Source organism: Balaenoptera musculus, chromosome 14 (genome assembly GCF_009873245.2).
Source record: "Balaenoptera musculus isolate JJ_BM4_2016_0621 chromosome 14, mBalMus1.pri.v3, whole genome shotgun sequence".
In the NCBI taxonomy this organism is placed as follows: Eukaryota; Metazoa; Chordata; class Mammalia; order Artiodactyla; family Balaenopteridae; genus Balaenoptera; species Balaenoptera musculus.
The window spans coordinates 40,574,952-40,594,407 of record NC_045798.1 but is presented as its reverse complement, the minus strand read 5'-3'; the positions used below and the strand labels follow the sequence as shown (position 1 = coordinate 40,594,407).

Genomic DNA, 19,456 nt, shown 5'->3' with positions numbered 1-19,456 from the left:
TTAACAGTATGGAATTTTAGAGTAAATAATTCCGCTCTGTTGATAAATATATTGATATTTGGAAACTGAATAGGATTGTTAAGCTTTATGGACCTATGATTTCATTACTTCTACCATGGAGAACTTTTGTAATGATCCCCAAAGGTTTTTTATTCAAACAAAAATTCCTGGGATAGTCATGAAAGGTACTGAAAGGTACCTGAAGGTACTGAAAGGTACTGAAAATGAAACTCTAAGCTGTACGTCGTGACGATTTGATATTTGTAGACGTTGTGAAAGTATTCCCCCAGCCAGGTAATTAACACATCCATCACCTCACATATTGATCTTTATGTGTGTGTGTGTGTGTGTGTGTGTGTGAGAACGTCTTAATATCCATTTGTATTATCTATGATGCTCCTGGTTCTTTAGTCCTTTGTATTGGCTCTTTCTTCTGCAATAGTTGAGGATTTTTGCACAACTTCATATTTAGGAAACAAGTATTTGCAACGGTAACATTAGGAATCTGGAGCACCTCATGGCCGTTCTGGGGTCCTCCCCTGTTCCATCCACCCTCTGCAACTGAAACCACACAACTCAGATGGGACTCAAACCCAGCCAAAACCCATATTGGGACTTGAATCCTGTCGTTTAATTAAAATTGCACACGTGGTCTAATGGTCACGTGGACTTAATGACGCTCAGGTTCTTTATGTCTCAGCACAGAAGGAATTCAGGGAGAGGCAAAGTGGTAGGCAAGAAGTGGATTTATTTAGAGAGATACACATTCCATAGACAGAATGCGGTCTGTCTCAAAAGGCAAGAGCAGCCCTGGGAGAAACGCATGCCACATACAGAGTGTGGGCCATCTCAGAGGACAAGAGGCCCCGAAATATGGGGTGGTTAGTTTTTACGTGCTGGGTAATTTCACAGGCTAAGAAGTGGGAGGATTATTTCAACTATTTGGGGGAAGGGGCGGGAATTTCCAGGAATTGGGCCACTGCCCACTCTTTGACCTTTTATCAGAAGCCTCAGAACTGTCAGGGTGCCTGTCAGTATGTCATTTAACATGCTGATGTATTACAATGAGCATATGACGTGGTTCAGCTCGAATCTTCCGCTATCTTGGACCGAATCGGTTCTAACCAGCTTTTGTCGTATTCTCAACAGCTATGTTATTCTTTTATTTTATTCTGTTTTATTTTAAGAGAGCTTGGGAATAGGCTATTTTATTTTACTTATTTATTTATTTATTTATTCATTCATTCATTTTTTTTACCGTGCCCCGCGGCATGTGCACTGCAAGCGCGGAGTCCCAACCGCTGGACCGCTAAGGAAGTCCCCTTAAATGTTGTGCCCTGCCCCCTCCCTCCTCTTTCACAACCACAGAAGAGTTATGTCTCATCATTACCCCACACTGGGACACCTACTCAGAGGAAAAGAGGACCCCCCCCCAAATGCCAGGCTACTTGGAAACTGACGGCAACGCCTGCATTTCGGGGTGGGCCTGCGCTGCAGATTATAGAGGTGAGAAGCTGAGGTCCTAATTCCATTATGAAGTGGTTTTGGTGCTGGAACTGGCTGAGCCTCACAAGTGGAGTCTACAGATTATTAGTACTAACAATAGAAAGAGCAGCTAACATTTGTTAAAGGATTGTAATGTGCTCGGCATTTTACATAGATAATCTCATGACGTTTATATGCATTTTCTTATTTACCTCTGACAACAACCCTATGGAACAGGCACTATTATCACCATCATCTTGCAGCTGAGGAAACGGGCTTTGAGAGTGTTTTTTAAATTTATTTATTTATTTTAAGATTTGTTTATTTTAAGATTTATTTATTTTAAGATTTATTTTATTTATTTATTTACTTTGGCTGCGCCGGGTCTTAGTTGAGGCATGTGGGCTTCTTAGTTGCAGCATGCATGCAAGATCTAGTTCCCCGACCAGGGATCGAACCCAGGTCCCCTGCATTGGGAGCGAGGAGTCTTATCCACTGGACCACCAGGGAAGTCCCAAGAGTGTTTTTAAAAAGAAACAACAGGCCCAAAATGGAGTCAGTTGCCCCCAGAACAGCAAACCAAGGTTTAATTTCAATTTCAGCTACTCCTAGGAGTGTGAACTTTAAGCCGTCAATCTGGAATTACCACATCAGCACCTGTGAGGTAAGCTGCATGATAGATCCCCGCCCTTCCCCCAAAGGAAGGTGACTTTGCCTGAAATACTGTAACCTTTTTCCTTTTTATGACTTCCTTGTCCCACTCCCTTTCTACCTTTGAAAACCTTCCATTCTGTGCAGCTCCTAAAGCTCCTTTCTACTTGCTAGGTGGGATGTTGCCCAATTCATGAATCCTTGATTTTTTTTTTGGCTGCCCCGCGCGGCTTGAGGGATCTTAGTAAACCAACCAGGGATCGAACCCATGCCCCCTGCAGTGGAAGCACAGAGTCCTAATCACTGGACCACCAGGGAATTCCCATGAATCCTTGAATAAAGCCAAATAGGTCTTCAAATTTACTCAGTTGAGTTCTTTTTTTTAACAAGAAATAACCTCCCAATGCTATGAGGCCAATGCTAAACCCTCTGATCTTTGGGTTTTGCTTTTTTTAGTGGGGGAAAGGGGGGAGAGTGGTGCCCAGATGGAGTCACAGTTATGGCATCAAGGCAGTGAGGGTGGAGAATATGGGACTTTTTTTGTTTTTAATGTTTAGAGGTAGAGCTAATGATAATTCGTGATTAATTGAACAGAAAGGGTGAGGAAAAGAAAGAAGAGTTAGAAATTATACTAAGGTGTGTCAGGGGACCCTAAGACCACTCCCAGGTTTGGTGATTTGCTAGGAAGACTCAAGAGGCTCATTGTATGGTCATATTCATGGCTAAGATTACAGCGAAATTGATAAATAGCAAAATTAGAAAAGGGAAAGGAAAATGAAATGGAGATATAGAGGAAACCAGGTTAAAGCTTCCAAGAGTCCTCTCCTCTAGGAAAGACTTGTGACAACATTACGAAGTGTTATCTGCTGGGGAAGCTCATTAGAGACTCACTCAGGCTTTTAACTGGGAGCTGGTCACATAGGCACCCTCTGCCTTAGCGTTTACCAGAATTCCAGACTTCCAGAAGGAAATCAGGCATTTAGAATAACCACATTGTTTGTGTAAACAGCAGAGGCACAGTGAGCCATTAACACTTAGGGAAAGTTTTCTATCAGTGCAGGGAACTATTTGCCAGTCAAGAGTCCAGCTGCCAGCCAGCAGCCAACCTTGTAAGCAAGACTTTCTATAGACAGCAGTCTCAGGTCTGCTGTGCTAACTCTTTCCCACATACAAGGTTTACATGGAGGATGGTGAAATTTTCTCTAGGAAATAAAGAACAGCAGAGTTGGGGTGGAGACAGAGAGAGAGGGAGTTTGGACACGTTCAGTTTGAAGAATGTGTGAAATAGACTCCAGAAGGCAGTTGGAAATAGCAGCTTAACGTTTAGGACAAGACTCTTCCTGATCTGGGCATCATCTACGTAGAAGTGATGGTCAAAGTCATGGGACAAATGAGGTCCCCAGAAAGACTCTGGTGAGAGGAAATAGCTGAGAAGGAAATTGGAAGGAAGAAGGGAATCAGCAAAGGAGACGAGATGAAATGGACAGGAGTGGGAAGTGAAACGTGGATCAAGGGAGGAGAAAGTCTCAGGAAGAGGAGAGCAGGCAACAAACCCCATGAAGAAGTGTGGCCATGAAACACTAGGGCCGGCAAATTCCAGACCTCCTTTGCTGCACAACCTTGACCTTGGTGAGCTTGTTCAGTCTTCAAAGAACTCTGGCCCTGTGTTGGAGAGGAAAAGCATGGGGTCTGGTCAGGACCTGCAGCTAATGATAAATTAAATGGTTGACTTGAAATGATTCTAGTACTGTTGGTACAATTGTTTTTTGAAACCACTCCTAACACTTTCTAGGAATTGTTGGCAGCCATCAGAATGTATTACCTTTGCTTGTCACCAACAAGGAACTTTGTGCAGGATCTGTGTGGTGCCTGAGAGTTAATGTTTTACTACCTTCTTGGTAAAGTGCAAGAAAGTACACTTATCTACGCTGGTCAGTTGGTCTTAATTAGTGAGTTCTATCTCAGTGTGAGAAGGTGCTAAAAAATGAGCATGTAGAACCATGCTGAGACCCAGCTACGTACAGACTCACACCGTGTGATGATTTTTCATGCCATTTTCCCTCATCAGCTCACACCCATGTACTTACCTGTGCTTCAAAATATGGAGAAAATCAAAAACTAAAGTCAAAACGAAGTAAGACAAAAAATATGTTCTATGCTCTCTGGGCAAATTTAGAATAATTTATTTCACATTCGTCTGACTGAGAGACTGGCCTGTCTCTTTACTCTGTTTAACTTACCAAACACAATGAGAGAAGCCAGGAATACCAGCTGAGGTGTTTTCTCTAAGCTCTCTGACCGTGCTTAGTCCTCAGTTAAATAATTTATGCATTAGTGGGCCTGGAAAGTCTTAGAATCTTTTCCTGGTGACTTACCCTGATTTTTTGGCAATATTTTAAGATAATTTAAAAATATGAGTGAAGTCACGTTTTAACAATTGAAGGAAGTTAAAGATCTTCAGGCTTTTGTGTTTTTTTTTTTTTTTTTTGGCCACGCCGCAAGGTTTGTGGGATCTTAGCTCCCCAACCAGGCAGTGGAATCGCCGAGTCCTAATCACTGGACTGCCAGGGAATTCCCAAGATCTTCAGTTTTTATTAGATGCCTTGTCAGCTTTATCTCTGGCAACAGAAAGAATGACCTCTCCCATCGCTGATCTCTTCTTCTCTCTCTCACTAGAATTTAACCCTCTAATTTTTAATGAAGGAAATGCTGTTATTGTTCCTATTTCTCGCAGTTGAACTTTTAAGAATAGCCTTAGAAAAGTCTTCTGTTTACAAGTTAGACTCCTTATTTTAGGAAAGATAAGACCAAAAGCCACCCCAGACGAAGGAAACTGTATTATGTGACTGAATCCTCCAGATTAGGGAATGCCAAGTGAAAACCACTGACAGCCATGTTTCAAGGTATCCCCATGCTAATAGCATCCTGTGCGAGTGTAAGCTACACCACAACCCATGACTGGATTAATCACCAATTCAAGTATCCTTAGTATGGTGAGTAATACTTTACCATAAGTCTGACCAAAAATACCCCATTCCTGAACCCTCATAAACCACTGACACTGAAGTCATGAGTTGTGTCTGTAAGCTATTTTAAATGAAGATGTCTGTAAAATTTGGCTTGCTTAAGTATGGAGTTTTAAAACTCTATTGCAGAACCCAAAAGAACTGAGTGTTTATTTCAAAGAAATGACCTGTACAAGAATGTTCATAGCAACTCTATAATGGCCCAAACTGGAAACAACCCAAATGTCTGCCATGATATTTTTATATAATGGAACGTTACTGAGCAATAAAAAAAGATGAACTATTGCTATAAGTGATGTGGACGAATCTCACAGACATAATGTTGAGTGAAAGAAACCAGACACAAAAGAATATGACTCCATTTGCATGAAGTTCAGAAACAGCAAAAGCAATTTATGGTGATAGAAATCAGAATCGTGGCGATCTTTTGGATGGAGGAGGGGATGATATTGACTGGGAAAAGGCATGAGGGAGACTCCTGGGTCCTGAAAATGTTCTATAGGCTTCCTCTGGTTGGTGGCTACATGGATCTGAGGTAACTAGCCTCCAAGAAGACCCCCAATGCTCCCCTCCTCTGGAATTCTTGTCCCTGTATAGTCCCCCTCCTACATTGTATCAGGACTGTTCGGTGTGATCAGCAGAATATGGCAAAAGTGATGGCATGCCACTGAGTTGAGGCTCTGTCTTGCTCTCTCTTGGATCACTCGCTCTGGAGGAAGCCAGCTGCAAGTCTTGAGAACACACAAGCAGCCCTGTGGAGAAGCCCACATGGAGAGGAACTGAGGCCTCCTGCCAGTAGCATCTTGGAAGCAAATATTCCAGCCCCAGTCAAGCATTCAGATGATGTAGCCCAGCTGACATCTTGACCACAACCTCACAAACCAAAACCACCCAGAACCACACTAATCCCTGGCTGACAGAAACTCTGATATAGTAAATGTTTCTTCTTGTAATCTACTACATTTTGGGATAATTGGTTATCAAGTAATAGATAATATAAGTATATTATATGTAAGAACTCATTGAACTGTACAGGCAAGTTTTATATACTTTATATATGGGTTACATATGAATAAAAAAGAAAAAAGTCTTATTACCAAAAAGAGGCTGCCAAAAACACTCAACCTGAAACTCCCTAGAGGTTTGGCAGAAGCATGAACTCAGGGTCTCCTATATTTCACCAAAATGTGTTTGCAATGTGTAGCCAGACAGAAGGAGACAGGTGTGAGCTGGTCACCTTCTCCTGTTCCCTGTGTTGAACTGGTCATCCTCCGACTGTCTACAGATGGTGCTTTTAGAGTCAGCTCTAGCTGCTCTTCCTGGACCTTTTTGGGGGCTGTCTGTTAGCAAAATTTACAATGTCTACAGAAGTAGGGCCAACTTCTCCATGAAGCCCAGTAGGCCTAGTGCCTAGGGCCCCTGACACTTTCAAGGTCTCATAAAATGTTTTAACATCAATTTATTTTAAAATCAGAAGAAAAATAAAAATATAATAATAATAAATATATAATAATGAAATCAGCTTGGATTATATCCATCTTTATACCAAATGCAGTTGTAAAATATAATTTTAAGTGTTTTTTTTTTAAGGAGGGAGGGGTCCCCAAAGGCAAAGGTACTTAGAGCCAACAAAAGTCATAACCCAGCCCTGAGCACAAGGAGGTGTGCTATGGACTGAACAGTGTCTTCCCCCAAATTTATATGTCCCCCTAACCCCCAATGTAACTATTTAGAGACAGGGCTTTTAGGAGGTAATGAAGGTTAAATAAGGTCATAAGGGTGTGGCCTTAACCCGATAGGATTCCGTGACTTTCTACAAAGAGGAAGAGAGAGATTTCTCTCTCCACACACGTTCACCAAAGAAAGACCGTGTGGGCACACAATGAGAAGCCAGCCGTCTGCAAGCCAGCAAGCGGGGGTTCACCAGAAATAGAACTCACTGGCAGCTTGATCTTAGACTTCTCTGTCTCCATAACCGTGGGATATAAATTCCAGATGTTTAAGCCACCCAGACCATGGTATTTTGTTACGGCAGCCTAAGCTGACTAATACAAGGAGGGAAAAGTGGGAAAAAAAAAAGAGCAAAGTGAAGACATGCCGAGTCCAACAGGAACGGTCTCAGGTATCACCAGATTAAGTCAGTTGCATCCTAGTACCCCGAAGGCCCAGCTCTATCTTCATTTCCTATTATTGAATTTCAGCCTTCAAGTTAGAAACTAGGCAAGCTTGCAATCTGTGCAGAGGTTAAGCATTCTTTTTTCTTTGCCCACTTGAATCACTGCCTACTTTGAAGGTTCCAAGTTAGCAGCAGCAGCAGCAAAAAAAAAAAAACTTCTATATTAGAAGAACTCAAAGTTATTTTATTGGAATAAAATTTTATTAACATGAATATCCTGCTCAAATCACATCCCTAGTCTAGAAAATGAGAGGCAGTGGTTGCTTAGCCAATGAGGTAACCCAGGAGAATGAGGGTTAAAGAAGACTATGTTTTATGAAGAACATGTGATTATCTGCTGAATGTTACTAAGAGGGCAAGTGAGATGAGAACAAAGGAGTTGTCATCGATTTGGCAACACAAAAACCAGTGATGACTTTAAGAAGAGCAGGTGTCCATCTGATTGCTGAGGCTCTGCGGGGAGGTGGAGAGCCAGATCTTTACATCACTCCTTGCAGCAAAATAATTTCAGATGGATCATTATCTTCATGAAATCATTAAAACTCTAAAGGAAAACATGGAATAATTTTTTATAACACTGTAAACTAGTAAATTAGTAAAAGTTTCTGCACTGCATTTCCTAGACCAACAGGTGAATTTTCTTAAATAGTTTTTACAACTAAAAAGAAACGAAACTGAGTTCTTTGTAATGAGGTGGATGGAGTTAGAGTCTGTCATACAGAGTGAAGTAGGTCAGAAAGAGAAAAACAAATACAGTATGCTAACGCATATATATGGAATCTAAGGGAAAAAAAAAAAGGTCGTGAAGAACCTAGTGGCAAGACGGTAATAAAGACACAGACCTACTAGAGAATGGACTTGAGGATATGGGGAGGGGGAAGGGTAAGCTGGGACAAAGTTAGAGAGTGGCATGGACATATATACACTACCAAACATAAAATAGATCACTAGTGGGAAGCAACCGCATAGCACAGGAAGATCAGCTCCGTGCTTTGTGACCACCTGGAGGGGTGGGATGGGGAGGGTGGGAGGGAGGGAGACGCAAGAGGGAAGAGATATGGGAACATATGTATATGTATAACTGATTCACTTTGTTATAAAGCAGAAACTAACACACCATTGTAAAGCAATTGTACTCCAATAAAGATGTTAAAAAATAATAATAATAAAATTTTTTAAAAATAGTTTTTACAAATCAATATGAAAAAAACTGACAGAAAATGAATACAGAAAAAGAAATAAAATTTATAAGTGTATGAAAAGATTCTTAATCTCACTTATAATTAATAAAATACAAACTAAAGCATCATAATATTTTTTAAAATAAGAAACAAAATAATTGAAATCACAGATACTATTTTTCACCTAACAGAATGGCAAAGATAAATGTTGGCAAAGAGGTAGAATCAAGTACTTCCATATGTTGTTAGCAAAGGTGTAAATTGCAATCTCTTTGGAGGGCAATTTGGCAATAATCAAAACTAAAATACACATTTCCTTTGATCCAACAATATATGCATTTTTTCCAACAGTTCTATTTGTATATGATTGTAAAGATTTAGGTACAAGGCTGTTCACTGCATCATTGTTTCCTGTAACAGAAGTGACAAACCAAACATAAAACAGGAGATTGATTAAATAAATTATGTAATGGATCAAAAACTATTAACAGACTATTTCTAGCCTTCCCCTTCCCTCTGCTAGGTAAAAAGAAATTTGTTTTGGGTCAACGTTCTCATCTCTCTCCCTAAGGAAAATGTTCAATAGCTTTTAGACTTCTGTGATGCAACACCATGAGGAAAGCAGACGGCACAGAAAGATGCAAAGCTTTGTGGAATCCAGACAAGCTCAGGAATGTGTGGAGGCATAAGAAAAAGAAAAGTGAATTTATACAATATTACTAGAGATATACAAACCCTTCCCATGTTTCAGAAATGCAATTTTGAGGCTTAAGTCATTTTGAAATACTTTTTGGTGATGAACTCTATTTCACTGACTTAGGCACAGCTCTGAGACTGGCCTACAGTGGCCTTCAGAAATGTCATATACGCACAATGAAATCCATAAAGCTAGTAAAAGTATTGAGGTGGAAAAGCATATTGCTAAATGTAAAAAATGTAAATGTAAAAAAGCAAGCTGTAAACTGTATACCGTATGTTCCCACTTGTTTAAAAAGCCCATGCATATATTATTCACATACATGTTTTCGAATACATAGATGTTTTCTGGAGGATGTTTCTGCACATTTATAAAGATGCATACATGTAATAATTTTCATTCACCCTCTTGTTTTGTCCTTTATTTTTATGCAATCAGTGCTGAGTGGTGTTTATAATGATAGTGGTATTGAGTATTATTTAAACAAAAAGTCTCTCTTAGGACCTCAACCATGTGTCAACCGAAATAAAAACGCACAATGTAGGACTTCCCTGGTGGCACAGTGGTAAAGAATCCACCTGCCAATGCAGGGGACACGGGTTCGAGTCCAGGAAGATCCCACATGCCAAGGAGCAACTAAGCCCGTGAGCCACAACTACTGAGCCTGCGCTCTAGAGCCCTCGAGCCACAACTACTGAGCCTGCGCTCTAGAGCCCTCGAGCCACAACTACAGAAGCCCGCGCGCCTAGAGCCCGTGCTCTGCAACAGGAGAAGTCACTGCAATGAGAAGCCCGCGCACCGCAATGAAGAGTAGCACCCCCCACCCCCCACCCCACCCCGCTCACCGCAACTAAAGAAAGCCCGTGGGCAGCAACGAAGACCCAACACAGCCAAAAATAAATAAATCTATATTTTTTAAAAAAACACACAATGTACAAGTTGTGAGTCAAGTTTTATTTGGGGACCTTACTGAGGACCATAGCCTGGGAGACAGCCTCTCAGAGAGCTCTGAGAAACTGTTCCAAAGAGGTAAGGGAGGAACCAGGATGTATGTGAACTTTTCTGCTTGGAAAAAAACTTGTAATCAAGCATAAAAAGATCACTGCTAATCACAAAGAACGGACATTTCAAGTTAATGATTTTAGTGCTTTTCTAAGTAGGGGAAGATGAAAGAATCTAGGGTCTGAAATTTTTCCTTAGCTACGTATCTTAGCTACCTAGTGGTCAGTATATCCGATGCACAGAATACTTCCAGTTTTTCTCCATCCTGAATTCCCCTCAGGGTGCACACATTAGCAACTGCAGTGGTTAAAGGCTTAATCCTTGTAGAATTGGGATGGCAGGCAACATTTTTTTTTCTTCACATGAGTGAAAACAATTTTCAGAGAAGAAGAAAATACACCATGATGTGACATAGATTATCCATAATGGTGGAATTATATATGACTTTTTTATTCTTGTCTGTAAACTTTTGTGTATTTTCAAAGTTTCCACCATGAGCATGGATTACTTTTATCAGCAAAACAAATTTCTCTTCAAAATATGATAGTTTATTTTTAAAATATATTCTAGCCTTTTGGATATTGTCAAAGCTGTACAAAAAACAGAACCAGAAAAAATATATATAGCTAAAAGATCTTTTAGTTACTATTTTGGTGAACAGTAGACATAATTTGTTGGGTATCAAAATTTCTGCCCATCCCAGAAATGTTTCATGTGGTGCTTAAAATTACCTTTATTCAAGTCAATTATTTAGTAAAGGTTGTTTGTTTGTTTCCCCCATAAGGACTTTGCTAAAATTGGACGGGTTACTAACCCACCAGGATCCAGGGAATACATTACAGAGGTAGTTCTTGAATTGGAATGTGAATTTGAACCACCAGGAGGGCTTGTTAAACTAAAAAGGGCAGCTTCATCCCCTAGGATTTCTGATTCAGTGGGTCCAGGGTGGGGCCCATAATTTGCATTTCTAACAAATTCCCAGGTGGTGGTGCTGCCAGCTGGTTCAGTGACAACAATTTGAGTATCTCTGCATGAAGCATACTACCTTATCATCAGCGAGAGCACCAGGCACCTGAGAGCAAGCCAGTGCATGAGGCCAGGGGGTCGTCATGGCTGAAGGTCCAGAGGGAATCCCTATAATTTCAGTCCCCAGCCAGACAGGTGGACATTTCAGAGCTGAGGAGGTGGGGAGGCAAATCAGTAACTGAATCAGAGGCTTTGTAGAGTAGGGATGGAAATGTCACCTGCATCATGGTCCTACCTTCACTGGGTTTGTTCATCGCTACAGATGGATATTTAGTCTTTTCACTGTAAACTGGCTTCCACTGTGCGGAGAAGAGATCCATACCTGCATTTCCTTACCTTCAAAATGGAAATGACTGATGCTTTTGAGTGGTTTTAATAATTAAATCTGAGGGAAAATGTTACCAGAAATACAGATAACAAAAGTAAGTGTAAAAAGATTATAATAAGTGTAAGGCTTAAAAAAGTAGATGCTTCTTCTTTATCTCTGTGTTACTTCACTTCACCTAGAACTTAACGGACTCTGGTCCCACCTCTGGGTCAAACCTCCCCCCGGGCTGGTGGCGGGCTCTTCTGACGTCCGCATGTTCCCTGCCACGCTTGGCTCCGCCAGCAGATGGTGCGGTTCTAGCGCTTTTCCAAAAGTGGGCTGAGAGGACAGAAAACAGAGATTGGGTAGCTCTGAGGTATCGTCCACAGCCACGCACCGCCCGTGGAGCTCTCGGATCACAACACTGTCAGGCCACTGCATGGCACCGCCCCCCGCTTTGCTAGAAGTGCCCAGGCATGGATTCCTTTTGGGTGACTGGGTTTGGAAGGAGAACTTGCTTAGGGGGCTAATTGGACCCGCTGAGAAGTGGCGTCTTAATTGGGAGGATAGTCCGCACACAATCCCATGTGCTAAAACCTCGCCCACCGTCTCCAATCGAGGAAAGACAAAAAGAGGAGAAAGGAGTTAAAGCATCAAAACCACACGCCGCTGGGACAGCTCCAGAAGTATCCTTCCCGGGCCGGATTCCAAATGTTCCCGGGTCTGCGAGTCCCTGGGCCGGGGCTGCGCCCCCAGGCGCCGCAAGGCGGAGAAGTGCCGGGCTGGGACTAGGGAGGGCGCTGTGGGATCCGGCGGTCGGGTCCCGACTAGCCCCGCCCCTGTCCCACTCCCCACCCCGGGTCGGCCTCGCCCCAGGACAGGTCTGGGGCGGGTCCAGGTCGTGCCGGCAGCGGCCCCACCCAGAAGTGGGAGGAGCCGACGATGCCTTCGTCCTTCCTGACCTGCGCGCGCAATCAGCCGCAAGGGGCGGTTGTTCTCTTCTTCAGCTGGCGCCGGACCCAGACAGACTCGGACGCCGAGCGGAGCCTGCCAGCCGAGCGGAGCCTGCCAGCCGACCGTCGCCGACGTCTGCAGCCCGGCGCCACGGCAGCATGAGTGCGTGCGGCCCGGCCCTCGGCTTCTTCCTGCTGCTGCTCTGCCCGGCGCAGGTGAGCGGCCGCCGGCGACCCGGGCAGGCTGTGGGGGACGTGGTGAGGCCGCGAGGCGGGAAGGGCGGCGGGCTGTGCAGCGGCTCAGGCGCCCTCGGCCCCAGAGAGGACCAGCCGCGGGTCCAGCGGGTCCCGGGGAAGTTGGTCTAGCGATGGAGCCCCTGGAGGTCCCCCCCCCCAGCTCTCCGGTGTCTTTCTCCGGCCACGCAGTTTTCCCTGTGGTCTGGAAGACGGTGGCAACTGGGGGCTGCTTGTTTGACCTGTTCGGAGCTCCTTTCACCTGTGGTCACCTCGTTTCTGGATTAAGGGTGTGGGGTGAAGAGAGGAGGAAGAAAATGGGCAGAGAGGAATAGGGTTCGTATTATTTAACCTGCCTTTTCCCCCCTTAATTCTGCCAGATGCACGCGAATTCTTTGTAAATGTGTTTAGAAGATCTGACCACTTTATTTCTTCTCCTCCTCCCCTAAGGGTGAAGGAGGGAGGGGAGATAAAGTTAGCAATCCGTCAGGCCCCAAATTGGAACAGCCCTAAGTACTTTACAGAAGGCGGCTTGGTCTTCTAAAGAATGCAAGTTACCTCTTACCCACTCCCTTTATATCTCGAGAAGCTGAGGCCGACAGGTGCACGGGTTAATTGGATTTCGCAATACCAGCCGTGGAGAGGATGGGGCCTGGAACTCCCTGGGTCGGCTTTCCCCTGGTTTGGTAGAAGCCCTGGGCATGAGCGCCTCGCTGCTATTTGTGTGTCTACAGTTTTATCCTTTAAAACTGTGGTGGGTGTCGGGAGGGATGTCTAAGGATTTAGTGCTGATTGAACCAGATCCTGATGGGAATCCCAGGTTCTCGTGCCCACTCATAGGTGTGTCAGTGATGAGGGGGCAGTGAGTCCCAGGGGAAGACAGATCAAGGGGTTTCCTGCACCAGAAAAAGCTCTCCTGAGAGGGCTGCGTAGTTCTCAGCAGGGGGGGGTAGGTGTGGCTGACCCCGGAAGGGCCTCCTGTATGTGCGTGTGGGCGTCGCCAGGGGTGTGGGCTTGTGGAAGAGCACACACCTGGTGGGGAGGGGAGGCAGAGGAAAGCAGGTTTCGGGGAGGTGCTCTGGAATGGGGTCAACCGGTAGACGGCCTGCTAGCTCTGTGGCTTTGGGCTCATTACTCTTTCAAGCCTAACTTTTTCTGAAGATAATTAATACCTCGTATGATTACTGAGGTCCCTCCATGCATAATGATGTTTGGAGAGACCGCATCACTGTAGTAAAAACTCAAGAAATAGTAGCAGTTATTTGCTTTGAAAATACAGCTATTCAATTTCCCGAGAGTTTTAGGTTAGGATCTAACAGGCAGGCTTCACATGGTTAAGTAGCTTTAATTTATCTCTGAAATCCTTTTACCTCAAGGTAGCAGCCAGGGCTGATGGTAAATGAGTGCCTCTCCTCCTAGGACTTTTGGGATAGGTCAGAGGTTGGTCACAAGTTTCTTGCAAAACGCCTGGAAGCCTTGAGAAGGTTTGCAAATATGAACTGGAGACCCTCCTGTTGATATTTTTAAGATTAGCTCCCTAATGTCTGCAGAGGCTTTCAGTACCTGCATTTCCTCACACCTGAAATGTGATGGGGGGGCGGGCGGTTCCCGCTTTTAGAATTCTCACCAGTGATAAGCAGCTCATCTGGGTTCAATCTGAGCACCAGTAAAGTTCTGTCACGGAATTGCAGACTAACTGTCCTTCATAAAGTCTGAAATAACCTTTGGGGGGTGGGGGATTTTTGCTTTCCTTAACTTTTAAGTTTTACAGATGGTGAAATCACATTACTAAGACTGCGTGGTTTTTAAACCTGGTGTTCATCCAAATAATGTGTGCAGTTTTGAGAAGCAGTACCCATCTCTCCTGACTGTAATATTTATAAGCTTTTTCTTGAGAGACTTGCACCATAATGAGGCCTGGGTAGGAATTAAGTCATTAAAACTGCTTTTCCTGAGGAGATCGGGAATGGGTTAATCTTTCAGCCTGAGAGCATTGAAGAATAACTTTCTGAAATTGGAGCAAATGTGGGTAATCTTCCCCAGTCTCTCCCATTCCTTGATTGATGCTGTGATCAGTTATTTTACTAACATAAGTAATCAAGGGAAAATGAGGCTTTTTATTATTAGCAAGTGGGCAGAAAGAAAACGCCTTGCTGAATAGGTCTTTGTATTCCTTCAGTGTTTGTCATATTACCCAGAACAAAGAATCCTCTTTCCTGGGTAACCCTTCCCCTCCCTCCACTCCTCCTAAAAGGGATGCTTTTCAGGGGTGTTTTACAGATGACACATTACCTGTGCGGAAGCCTGGAGTGGGCCATCTCTAGCCTGATCTCAGGTGCCTCGTCTGCTCTTTCACCCACAGACCTGTGAAGGGCACCAGCTCTCCAGCCAAATAAACTACTTGCTGTCAAAACTCTGCCCATCTTCCAAGGCCCAGTTCAAAAGTATCTTCGTCTGTGGCATTGTTATTCTGTTCCCCCAACTAGAATGCCTTCCCTCTGAAGTTCTCAATCTTTGTTTAAACTGCTGCAGCAGCAGCAGCGTTTACGGCCTGGCACAAGACTTGGAGTTAAAAGACCTGGTGTGGGTCTTGACTCTTCCTCTTACCAGGAGTGATCTTGGGCAAAGGCAGTCTCCTCCTCTGTAAAATGGGGTTAACAACTTCGCCTACTTCTCAGGGTGCTTGTGGAAAGACAGAGAAATATTGTTTGAATTGAACTACCGTGCTGCAGGCTCCTTGAGGGCAAGAACTATATTTTACCATCTCCAGCATGGCCTGAATCAACAAATCATTGGGCCTTCATGGATTTGGGTGAGGGGATAAGATCGGAGAGGCATTCAGAGGCTAGTAGAGATCAGAATTGGATTTGCATTTGTTGTCTGGGTGATTGCAAAGATCAACGGTGGCCCGACAGTCTTTCCTTTGCTTGGAACATGCTTGTTATTTTCAGTCTTTAGAATATTTGCTTTGGCAAGAAAACTTTAAAACACACACACACACACACACACACACACACAAACCCAAAAAACCCCTGCTTTCTCTGATGCAAGTGTGCTCTTGGGGAATTTGAGAGGGAATCTTTAGAATTGGGCCACAGAGGAACTCAAATGACTGTCATTCAGTAATTTCATAAATGTGAAGTGAGTGCAGTGTAGGATACAATAGTAGATCGAAAGAATCACCTAGCCAGAAAGTGGTCTGTCTGTAAACTGTAAAGTGCTATGTAAAAGTTAGTAGTTACTATCCCTGTCTTGTTCAAAGTTGATGGGAGGAAGAGTGGATACATAAAAAAATTACAATGCAAAGAAAAGTGTGCTCTAATAAAGGGACAGAATGTGATGGGGAGTCCATTTTTGAGCTGAGTGTTGGAGGGTGAATTAATGCTTACCAGGCGGATGAAAGGAAAACTGGAGAAAATAGGGGGGAAAGTTACCCAATTGTTACTAAAAACCATTAAACTGTACACTTCAACGGTGAATTTATAGTATGTAAATTATCTCAATATTTTTAAATGGCATCTTGGATTACAAGAGACTAAGGAAAAAGGAATTACCTAATTTTTGCATAGTACTCCATTGCGATGACACCTCTGGTCTTGTTTTAACCTCCCAAGACTCCGTAAGATAGGTGTGATGCTGTTTTTCCTGTTTTACAGATGTGGATATTAAGGCTGAAGTTTGTCTCAAGGTCATAGTTGGTAAATGGCAGACTGGGGCTTGAGCCACTGTCTTCTGACTTCCAGGCTCTACTTTATTGAAATTCAGAATATTGCTGCCAGGTTATTCATATTTAGCAAGCTCTGTTGAATGGGTGTTTAGTAGATGTTCTACTTGGCCAGTAACATTCAAAGCATGTTCCTGGCTCCAGTGTGGCTTCTCCAAAAGCCCGTGATAGATCAGGGGTGGATTTAGCCTACTGGCCTGACCCTTGGTTCAATTGTCACGTTGTGTGAACATTCCTTAGGAAAAAACCTGCGGACAGTATACACCCCCATCCACTTCCATGGTTTTGATTTAGCCTTGTGGCTTTTGGATTATTTTTCCAACTCGTGAGTGCGGGAGCTCAGAAATGTCTAAGACTAACTCATAGTGTGACCTTGGGCAAGTCAGTTAAACTGCAAGCTGGAGGGGTTATCTGTAAAGTGAAGGTTGGCTGAGCCCATCTAACTCGAAAAATATATCTAAAACACCCATCTAAAGGCGTGCCTGGTGCTCACACAAATTATCCTTTGTTATGTGGATATGTTTACCCCAGGTTGGCTATAAAACAGTGTTCCAGAGAATTCCGTCAATAAAAGAGCAGACCAGCCTCCACCCCAAATGTCCTGTCATATTTGTTTGGTCTGCATACCCGACCCCAAAGGACACAGCAGGCAGCTTAATCTCTGGACAGGATTCTCTGGGCCACCGCCTCCTGGGTTATCCTGACTGGCCAGGCCAGCCCCTCAGCTCCACCCCTTTCCAGAGCTGCAGCTGGGTGTGTCTCCAGGTTCCATCGTGAGCTTTACTTATCCAGGACAGCAGCAGAGGTGAGGGGACCAGGCCCTGCACTGCATCTGCATGGGATGGCCAGGTACAGGCCTGGGGCTGAAGACAGTCACTGGTCCTGAGAAAGTGAGTCAGGACTTGACAGCTGCCTAGAGTTGTATGTAAATGGTAGTCATTAGTCCTGCAGGTGAACAAGGCTGTGTGGAAAGAGGGACACCTGTGTAGGATGATAGTGGAGGGGACAGCCCATCCCTAGCACATTGTCACAATCTAAGGATACGTCCGTGTACAAACTGAGCTGAAGTTTGAACAGTGCAGCAGCTGGCGGGCTGGGCATGGGGGTGAATAGGAAGGAGAATGCTTAACTTGGTGTTCAAAATCTTGTTTCTCATTACTGGTTTTGTCACTTATGAGCCATGTGATCTCAGAGAATCCTCTCTGAGCTCCAGTTTCCTTACCTATAAAATTCTGTGATACTACTCCATGGGGTGTCTGAGAAATAAATGAGGCAATGAGGGAGAAATCACTCAACTTTGTGCCTGGCACGTGGTTGATGTTCATTAAGCATTTGAACATGAGTTAATATTCAGCCTGGAGTATACAATTCTGTTGCTGAGGTTCAGAGCTTCTCCATGTGATAAGATGTGCTTTCGGGGAGCTCCCAATTAGAGTCTGTTTAACAGCTGCTAGAGTTGCTGACATAGAGCAGAAGGGGCATTTTTTTTTTTAACTTTCCTGAACTATTCCTATTATTATTGAAAGATGCTTCCCTGTGCAGTCATATATCCAATAATTAAACTCTAGAGCATGTTGTGAAATAACCATATGGCCTAACCTTTAAAAGCAGAGATGGTCTAGGCTTGTAACCACTAAATTCTGGGTTAAAGCCAAAGCAACTTCTTACATAATCCAGTCAAGCTCCTTTAACTCATCTTGTACGTTTTGATAGTTTCTGAATCAGTGAACACTGGATGAGATACTATAGAAAATTTCAAAGGAAGTGTAACACCTGGGCTCTGCCCTTTAGGGTTCTGTGGTCTTACAGGGCAGTCGAGACAAAGGCAAGAAAATACTCTTGCAACCTCTGCCCTCATGCACAACTTTGTGATACTCATAAGTATAAATTCTCGTTGATCTTAGAGCAGGAGCCAGCAAATTATGACCTGGCTAGAGCCTGTATAGTTTTCTTGGGATACACCCACGCCCATCTTTTACCCATTGTCTGTGGTTACTTTTGAGCTACAGCAGACAAGGTTGAGTATGTAGCACAGAGACCTTAGGGCCTACAAACCTACCATATTTAATATTTGGCCCTCTAAGGAAAAGTTTATCCACCGCGTCCTGGTGGATCCCCAGGGGAGCTTGTGGAATGTAAGTCACAGGGAAATGGTTCGCCTGAGCTCTGGGTGCAGGACACCTGCTGACTCAAGCAGTGAGGATGGATGCCCATGAGCACCAGCCAGGTGCTGCCTGGGGCCAACCTGCCTATGCCCCAAGACAGCTCACCCGACGGGGGAGCGCCATGACCAGATCCAGGTGATAGGAGTCAGAGTTCAATTTAGTGGAGGCAGTGAGTCTTGGGTGAGGCTTGTAAAAAGGGAGGCCGTTCCAAGATGGGGGGCGGGGACTGAAATGTGTGGAGAAAACAAGGGACAGCAGACAAGGGCTGGAGTCTGGCCTTGGGGACCCCGATAAATACAGTTACAGGCAGTTCAGGTAGAGTCAACAGCCAGTCACAGAGGGTAGTAGAGATTATGTAAAAGTTACTGCATTTGTGTGTGTTTGCGTGGATACATCTCTACAGGTTTGCCTGTGGGAGGGAATTGAAAGCCCGGAAGGCCTAGATATAATAAGTTAGCATTGGTTAAATCTGAGGAATGGGGTGGCAGTGGAGAAGTAAGGGGGAGCTTTCAATGTTATCTCATATACACCTGTGATATTTGAATATTTGTGATGGGTGGGTACTCTGTAATTAAGGAAAATAAAGTCTACACTCATTTAACATTTTAGGAGTCGGTTAAATGTTTAAATGCTTAAATAAGATAGTTCTTGTGGTCATGAATATCTCTGTAAGACTGGTTGGTGCCCATGAGATGAACTGTGGAGAATTATCATTCTTTGGACTTGTCCCCCCCGACCCCAGGTGGAGCTTTGGCAACACCTGTTATTAGAGACTCTGGCTGTGTCGCATGACACTCAGACCCATGGTGTTTCAACTGACAGTCACCCT

General features: G+C 43.9%; 1 protein-coding gene across 1 annotated transcript in view; it reads left to right on the top strand.

The window, feature by feature from the left end:
* Positions 1-12,519: 12,519 nt before the first annotated feature.
* NPC1 (NPC intracellular cholesterol transporter 1) overlaps positions 12,520-19,456 on the top strand; it is a 48,990-nt gene continuing 42,053 nt past the window's right edge. Inside the window, exon 1 of the mRNA XM_036823711.1 lies at positions 12,520-12,720. Coding sequence (XP_036679606.1) covers positions 12,664-12,720 — 57 coding nt within the window. The 5' untranslated portion in view covers positions 12,520-12,663. The remainder of the gene's footprint in view (positions 12,721-19,456) is intronic.